Source organism: Eleutherodactylus coqui, chromosome 4 (assembly GCF_035609145.1).
Source record: "Eleutherodactylus coqui strain aEleCoq1 chromosome 4, aEleCoq1.hap1, whole genome shotgun sequence".
In the NCBI taxonomy this organism is placed as follows: Eukaryota; Metazoa; Chordata; class Amphibia; order Anura; family Eleutherodactylidae; genus Eleutherodactylus; species Eleutherodactylus coqui.
In genome coordinates, this window is record NC_089840.1 from 2802968 (window position 1) to 2811600 (window position 8633).

Consider the following 8633-nt stretch of genomic DNA (forward strand, 5'->3'; position numbering starts at 1 on the left):
CCACCCAACCTCTCGCAGCGACCCGGACTGTCGGCGCGAGGAAGACGAGCGGGCGTGAACCCACCCAACCTCCCGCAGCGACCCGGACTGTCGGTGCGAGGAAGACGAGCGGGCGTGAACCCACCCAACCGCCCGCAGCGACCCGGACTGTCGGTGCGAGGAAGACGAGCGGGCGTGAACCCACCCAACCGCCCGCAGCGACCCGGACTGTCGGTGCGAGTAAGACGAGCGGGCGTGAACCCACCCAACCGCCCGCAGCGACCTGGACTGTCGGCGCGAGGAAGACGAGCGGGCGTGAAACCACCCAACCGCCCGCAGCGACCCGGACTGTCGGCGCGAGGAAGACGAGCGGGCGTGAAACCACCCAACCGCCCGCAGCGACCCGGACTGTCGGCGCGAGAAAGACGAGCGGGCGTGAACCCACCCAACCGCCCGCAGCGACCCGGACTGTCGGCGCGAGGAAGACGAGCGGGCGTGAAACCACCCAACCGCCCGCAGCGACCCGGACTGTCGGCGCGAGAAAGACGAGCGGGCGTGAACCCACCCAACCGCCCGCAGCGACCCGGACTGTCGGTGTCAGGAAGACGAGCGGGCGTGAACCCACCCAACCGCCCGCGGCGGACAGACCGGGTCAGGTACATGCAGTTTTCAGCCTCCCTCTGCTGGGCGATCTTCAGCATTACAGCTTCTACACCTACCTGACCCTCCCTCTGGTGGCGGCTGCTGCACATCACGTGTTCCTGCTTGTGTTTACATTAGTCGAATAACTGGCCCACAACCCCCCTCCCCCTTCCTCCCCGCTCCTCCCCTCCCCCCATTACTACTCGGGGAGGTGGGGGGGATATATGTATATTCCACAACACTTCTGCTCGATTCAACCCAAACAACCAATCACTGTGAATCAGCCAACCCAAACAACCAATCAGGTTGTGAATCGAGCAGAAGTGTTGTGGAATATAGATATATGCGTCTCGTCGCAGCCTCCTTGACCACCCAGTAGACGTAAAGCAGGCCGTAGTGTTCGGGCTCCCTCTAGTGGAAGCTGCTGTGTATGATCTCTAGCGCCCTTTAGTTGTAGTTGTCAGTCACAGTCTGTGCTTTTCAGGCTCCCTCTCCTGGTACTTACTGGGTACTACACGCTGGATCCCCACTCGTGTACAGCGTGGCTGCAGGCTCCCTCTCCTGGTACTTACTGGGTACTACATGCTGGCTCCCTCTAGTGGTGAGAGCGGAGATCTGACTCCTCCTGCAGCTCTCAGCTACTTCCTGCTCCGGCAGACATGGCGGCCACCTTCTTCGGTGAGGTTGTGTCTGTGTTCTCCAGGGCTGTGGAGGAGGATGAGGAGGAAGAGGAACAGCTGGAGGAGGAAGAAGACCTGGAGATCCGGAGGGAATTAGCGAAGAAAAGGTAATTGTAGAGTCCCATCCGGCTGCGCTTCATTGTGGTGGTGAGGATGGTAGAGAGATCTTCGTCATCCCCCATATCACCATCATCATCCCCCATATCACCATCATCATCCCCCATATCACCATCATCATCCCCCATATCACCATCCCCCATATCACCATCATCATCCCCCATATCACCATCCCCCATATCACCATCATCATCCCCCATATCACCCTCATCCCCCATATCACCATCATCATCCCCCATATCAACAAGCCCCAACGACATCCATCACCTGTAGGTGTCCCCAGATATCGCCCCCCCCCCCGTGCCTGCCACCCGCTGTGTGCCCCTCCCCCGTGTCCTCCCCCCCTGTGCCTGCCACCCGCCGCGCGTCCCCCCTCCCCCCCGTGCCTGCCACCCGCCGCGCGTCCCCCCTCCCCCCCGTGCCTGCCACCCGCCGCGCGTCCCTGCGTCGTCCCCCCCGTGCCTGCCACCCGGCGTGCGCCCCCGCGTCCCTCCCCCGTGCCTGCCACCCGCCGCGCCCCCCCCCCCCGTGCCTGCCACCCGGCGTGTGCCCCCTCCCCCCGCGTCCCTCCCCCGTGCCTGCCACCCGCCGCGCCCCCTCCCCCCGCGTCCCTCCCCCGTGCCTGCCACCCGCCGAGCGCCCCCCCCCCCCCCCCCGTGCCTGCCACCCGGCGTGCGCCCCCTCCCCCCGCGTCCCTCCCCCGTGCCTGCCACCCGCCGCGCGTCCCCCCCCCCTCCTCGTTCACTTCTTACCGCCTGTATATCACTTGTATTGTTGGCGCTATACAAATAGATTATTATTAATGAGGACTATCATTACACGGCTGTCCGGAGGGGCCGCGGACGTGCCTCCTGATAGGTGGGTGCGGCCGCTCCTGATGTCTGACTCTGTCTGCAGGGAGGTGACCGTCACGTGGAGCTGTGACACCCGCACCGCCATGGAGGACTCCGCGGACCATACGCTGCCCTGCTCCAGCCTAATCCTGGCTGTCGGGGACAACGCCGCAGGTACGCCGCCAGCAGATGGCCTTCTATAGACTTCAAGTAGCCAGTGACCGCAGTAAGCAGAGCCGCTCCTGAAGTCCTCTGTGCTGTCCTTCACCTTCTCTGTATTCTCTCTCACATGTCCGGACACTGATGACGACACGAGTGATCAGGTGGCCCGCCACCTCCCGGCCCCGGGGCCGCCCTCTGACGGCCTCCGCCCCGGCCCCGGGGCCGCCCGATAGTTCCTGGGTGGTCCGTATTACCGTACGGCGGGGGTGCAGCGTCGCGCCTCGACACTTTCATCTCCGTGTTAAAAAAATAAAACTTTAAAAACATTTTTATTTACTTTATAGTAAAGTCCTGACTGATCGGCGGGTTCGGCCTCGTTGGTTCGTTCGGTTTTTCTTAATTTCTTCCCACAAAAAAATGTAAAAATGTTTTAGTGCATTAAGAAACCCAAGTCGTCCCCAGAAGCCGACCGTCCGCCGGGCCGGGCGAAGGGGAAGCGCGCGGCTCCTGGAAGGACAACAGAGAAAGCAGTTGGGGCCTCTGAAGGCCGATTTTACCGCCAGCATTTCCTCCGTGTCATCAGTAGCCGATGGGGGCGGGGGAGGGGTACCGCTTCAGACCCCGACAGATCAGGTGACCGCGTTCAGCGCCACAACACATGGGTGCGGTCGAAAGCAGGTGGCGCCAACACCGGAGAGTGGGCAACGCTGGTAAGTGCACTTCTCAATCATTTTAATGGGACCCCAGCCTGCAGTTACCAGTGTCGGCCACTATGCCGCCTGCTTCCACTCTGTACCCCGTGTTGCCAGTGATGGTGGGTGCGGGAACGGCTTGTTAGCCTCCACAGACCTCCTCGGTGTCCCCCAAGGAGTGACGACCCCCGCCCCAGCGTTCTCACTGATCCATAATACGGGCGAGCGCCCGGCCGCACTGTGGCTCTCCTGACCTGGATTACCAGCCTCATGAATTGCGCAGGGGCCCCGGGACGCTCGTCCATATTATGGATGCATACCTGCGCCGGGGAGCGGTCAGTCAGCAGGACAGCCGGCGGGCGGAGGCCTCCACGGACTACGGCAGCCTGGAGGTATTTAACCCCTAAAGGACACCGGCTTTTTTCTCCCATTTTGGTTTGTTCCCCCGTTGGTTTCTGGGTCGCGGGCCGGGGGGTCCGAGGGGCCGGGGGGCCGGCGGCTCTAACATCTGAGTTGGGTGAAATCACCACTTTTATTACCTTTTTCCCACATTTGTTCTTCTCTCGCTCGCTGTAATCGGCGCCGGACGTAACCGCCGCGTGTTTCTGCCTCCAGGGTTCCTGTCGGCGTACGTCCTGAGCTCTGGGAGTTGGGAAGCGGCCGGCCACATCAGCCTGTGGAACGAAAGATGTCGAGACCCCAAGGGTGACGCGGCGACTTCATCCTCCTCCTGTACCTTCTACCGATCCGTCGCCGACCCCTCAGTAAGTGCCGCATTGTAGAACTGTGAGGATTCTGCAGGCTCCGCCCCCATTGGGGGGTGATATCTGCATGACGACCACATTTGGGCTTCTGGTCCGCGCGGCTCGTGGTCATACACAGCAGCCAGTCTGGTGAGGCGGATGTCAGACCACCCTAGACCCCCAGCAGGCAGTGCGGCGAAGCAGGAGTCACCAACCTTAGAGGGGTCTTCCAAGGCAGCCATATCTGTCCTGCGTGCGCCAATATATTCTGTCCCCGTTTCCGGGTCTTGCATTGTGCTGCGCGCCGTGTCCGCTTACTACCCTGACGTCCACGAGCATCCCCTCCTACAAGGACCGCCCACTACTTCCGCTTTCACTGGAAGCCGGTGGCATACCTTCACATCCCTCCCCCCACCCCGTAGATTCCCATCTCAGCCCTGGGCGGGAGCAGAAGGGGTGGCAGGGCACCGCGGGAGCAGAAGGGGTGGCGGGGCACCGCGGGAGCAGAAGGGGTGGCGGGGCACCGCGGGAGCAGAAGGGGTGGCGGGGCACCGCGGGAGCAGAAGGGGTGGCGGGGCACCGCGGGAGCAGAAGGGGTGACGGGGCACCGCGGGAGCAGAAGGGGTGGCGGGGCACCGCGGGAGCAGAAGGGGTGGCGGGGCACCGCGGGAGCAGAAGGGGTGGCGGGGCACCGCGGGAGCAGAAGGGGTGGCGGGGCACCGCGGGAGCAGAAGGGGTGGTGGCAGCGGCGCTCAGAGACACGGATCGGCTAGTGGAATAATAATCTGATGACGGACTGAATGTAGAATATAGTCCAGAAAACCCCTTTAAATGGCGCCAAGCGTCAGCTGAGCACATTACTCGCCGTCGTCTGTAAGACGCTTCCGCCCGTGCCGCCATCTTACCTGCTTCCTCTCATTCCAGGTGCTGCTCTGTCTGTGCAGATCCTTTGTGGCAGAAGATCAGCAGTTCCGCTGGTGCGAGAAGGTGAGATACGATATACTTCCTCGCAGATGTTCTGCTCTGCGATCCAGGCAAGAAAGAGTTAATGAGAAGCGGGGTCCAGTATTTGGCTTCTTCATGAGGCGTCACTAATGCTGCCACCCACTGTGATTGTTGCAGTGTAAGGTTACTTTTCGACACGCCTTTTGCACGCCGAGGCAAGATGTTTTACGTTAAAAACCCCATCGCTTCTGTGAAATCGCAGTCCTTGGACGTGTTTGTGGCACGGCAGAGGATCGCAGTTCTTTCCTATTGATTTCAGTGGGAAGCCTCACATCACGTGTGATGCAGCGAGCAGGTGGGGGCCGAAGCAGTTCGACTGGGTGCTTTAACTTTTGACTGATCACGGTGGTGGCTACTTGGGCTAAAATGGTGGCTCGAGCAGTCGGTGGATTGTAATTAGGCTCTGAGTGACAGTAACTGGTGGTTCGTGTCACGTGACGCCAGTGCCTTTGAGTGATGGTCACTAGTGGTTCGTGTCACGTGACGCCAGCGACTTTGAGTGATGGTCACTAGTGGTTCGTGTCACGTGACACCAGCGCCTCTGAGTGATGGTCACTAGTGGTTCGTGTCACGTGACGCCAGTGCCTTTGAGTGATGGTCACTAGTGGTTCGTGTCACGTGACGCCAGCGACTTTGAGTGATGGTCACTAGTGGTTCGTGTCACGTGACGCCAGCGCCTCTGAGTGATGGTCACTAGTGGTTCGTGTCACGTGACGCCAGCGCCTCTGAGTGATGGTCACTAGTGGTTCGTGTCACGTGACGCCAGCGCCTCTGAGTGATGGTCACTAGTGGTTTGTGTCACGTGACGCCAGCGCCTCTGAGTGATGGTCACTAGTGGTTCGTGTCACGTGACGCCAGCGCCTCTGAGTGATGGTCACTAGTGGTTCGTGTCACGTGACGCCAGCGCCTCTGAGTGATGGTCACTAGTGGTTCGTGTCACGTGACGCCAGCGCCTCTGAGTGATGGTCACTAGTGGTTTGTGTCACGTGACGCCAGCGCCTCTGAGTGATGGTCACTAGTGGTTCGTGTCACGTGACGCCAGCGCCTCTGAGTGATGGTCACTAGTGGTTCGTGTCACGTGACGCCAGCGCCTCTGAGTGATGGTCACTAGTGGTTTGTGTCACGTGACGCCAGCGCCTCTGAGTGATGGTCACTAGTGGTTTGTGTCACGTGACGCCAGCGCCTCTGAGTGATGGTCACTAGTGGTTTGTGTCACGTGACGCCAGCGCCTCTGAGTGATGGTCACTAGTGGTTTGTGTCACGTGACGCCAGCGCCTCTGAGTGATGGTCACTAGTGGTTTGTGTCACGTGACGCCAGCGCCTCTGAGTGATGGTCACTAGTGGTTCGTGTCACGTGACGCCAGCGCCTCTGAGTGATACGGTGCTTGCATAAATGCAAATAAAGAGTCCAAACTGGTTGCAGTAAAACCGGCGGCGCACACTTTACTGTTTTCTTTCTGGATGGCAGCACAGAGTTCACTAAGCAGTTGTAGCCGTTAGCAGACTTTCCTCCTGTGCTTGGAACAACCACCAGTAATTCCTAGACCCCTCCCCCCCCCACCATATTGTGGAAGACTTATTGGATTTGCAGGTTGTTTGAGAAGGAATGGAGGGACTAGTAGAGCCCACTGACTTCTGGTTCCGTAGGGGTCGGGCCCTGGCTCTTTCTGTCGGACACCCGTGCTCCACTCCTGCACGTCACCAAAACCTTGCAGCTCCTCCCGCTGTCTCCTGCGACTCCTCACCCTTCATTTCCTGACGTTTTCCTGCTCCTCTCTCTATCTCACTTTTTCGGGCTTGACCCGTCTCCTCCCACTCCACCAACTAAATTAACGGCAAGCCAATTAGAAGAGGGCTGTGCTGGGCAGATCAGCTTTAGGGTCTTTGTCCCTTAGGGTGGCTCCTGCGTCCCCCTAAGGGCTCATAGTGAGTCCCACGGACATATTAACTCTTCTGACTGCCCTGTAGGACCCTCGGGGTCACTAACGGGCGCCACGCGGTGTCTTCTAAGGTCAACTGAAAACAACGGGCGAGGAGTTCCGCGGGACGCCCAAAGGTAGAGCGGGCCTGCGACATTCATCATCGTAGCACCGCTGTGGGAGAAAGAAAGAATCCCCCCACCACCACCCCCACCCGCACCCCCACCCGCACCCTCACCCCCACCACCAGTTTTGCGCTCTTTTGCCCGCTGGAGTCTTCCTGTTCCTCTTAGACACAATGGCGCTGGAACTGGTCGCCCGCTGTTATCCCATCCGTGCGGAGGAACGGCGAGTTGTGCGTTCAGACACGTTAGTTGGAACTCCAGCGTTGTATTCAGCTGACTGTGCAGCCTGTTGGTCAGAACGATTCCTGACATCCTCCTCCGACCCCTTTCAGTGATGAGTTGTTTCCATCCACAGGATCCCCTTTCGCTGGATTGTTTTCCTCGATCACACCCTTCTCTGTATACTCTCCGCACCGTTACACGATAAATTCCCCCCCCCCCCGCGCGCGGTTGGCGGTGAGGCCCCGCTAGTCCAGCAGCGATGACCGGCCCCGTTGGAAGTCGCTCCGATCGCTGGATCTTCCATCTAATGTGGATTCACACTGAAACTGATCAGCGGAAAACTAGTCCCGTGACTTTATGCTCCGGGGTCACGGGGGAATTTACCATACAGGGGGCGCCAATCGTGAGAGGCCCGGGGGTCTGATAAAAGGTCGTGGGCTGTAAGAAAGGGGTCATTCCTGTATGTGAGGCTTTCCCAGTGCAAATATCGAGACTCCTCGCCCTGTTGGTATCTGGTAGCTGCGCTTCCCCATAGTGATGGTCGCAGCGTTTGTTCGGTTGTCGCCCCCTGCAGGTTTTGCTCCTGTATAGCCTCTTGATACACTTTGGTCTCTTGCAGGTCTTCGGCTTCCTGCAGCGCTCCTGCCTCAGGGTGACGCTCCTCTCCACCCGGCCGGTCACCGACTATAAGACCACAGAATCCACACATCATCTGCCCGTCCCGTTTCTCCGAGCGGTTACAACAGAGCGGCACGCGGACCGGACGCCCTGCGGTTACCTGGAGCCGCCGAATATCGTGGACGGGCTGCCGGCTGCAGGTGCTGCACATCAGTAGCATTAACCCCTTCGTGCATGATTGTAGGGAGGTCAGCGCCTTGTGAGGGGCGGCCAGGGATCTCTGCTTACTAAGTACTGCACGTGGCAGGGCTAAATACATCGGGAGGTGTGGGGCGCCCGGGGGGGAGGGGGGTGGGGTGGCCCAGAGTGGGGGGCGGCCCGGGGGAGGAGGGGGGGGGTTGGCCCAGAGTGGGGGGCGGCCCGGGGGAGGAGGGGGGGGTTGGCCCAGAGTGGAGGGCGGCCCGGGGGGAGGAGGGGGGGTTGGCCCAGAGTGGGGGGCGGCCCGGGGGGTCGGCCCAGAGTGGGGGGGCAACCCGGGGGAGGAGGGGGGGTCGGCCCAGAGTGGGGGGCGGCCCGGGGGAGGAGGGGGGGGGTCGGCCAGAGTGGGGGGCGGCCCGGGGGAGGAGGGGGGGGGGGTCGGCCCAGAGTGGGGGGGCGGCCCGGGGGAGGAGGGGGGGGGGGGTCGGCCCAGAGTGTGGGGGGGCGGCCCGGGGGAGGAGGGGGGGGGGGGTCGGCCCAGAGTGGGGGGCGGCCCGGGGGAGGAGGGGGGGGGGGTCGGCCCAGAGTGGGGGGCGGCCCGGGGGAGGAGGGGGGGGGGGGTCGGCCCAGAGTGGGGGTCGGCCCAGAGTGGGGGGCGGCCCGGGAGAGGAGGGGGGGGGCGGGTCGGCCCAGAGTGA

General features: G+C 61.4%; 1 protein-coding gene across 1 annotated transcript in view; it reads left to right on the forward strand.

Moving 5' to 3' along the window:
• Positions 1 to 1250: 1250 nt before the first annotated feature.
• The window catches only part of PSMG1 (proteasome assembly chaperone 1), a 13172-nt gene continuing 5789 nt past the window's right edge, over positions 1251 to 8633 (forward strand). The window contains exons 1-5 of the mRNA XM_066598958.1: positions 1251 to 1408; positions 2316 to 2425; positions 3721 to 3869; positions 4773 to 4835; positions 7739 to 7937. Of these exons, the coding sequence (XP_066455055.1) occupies positions 1281 to 1408; positions 2316 to 2425; positions 3721 to 3869; positions 4773 to 4835; positions 7739 to 7937 (649 nt within the window). The 5' untranslated portion in view covers positions 1251 to 1280. The remainder of the gene's footprint in view (positions 1409 to 2315; positions 2426 to 3720; positions 3870 to 4772; positions 4836 to 7738; positions 7938 to 8633) is intronic.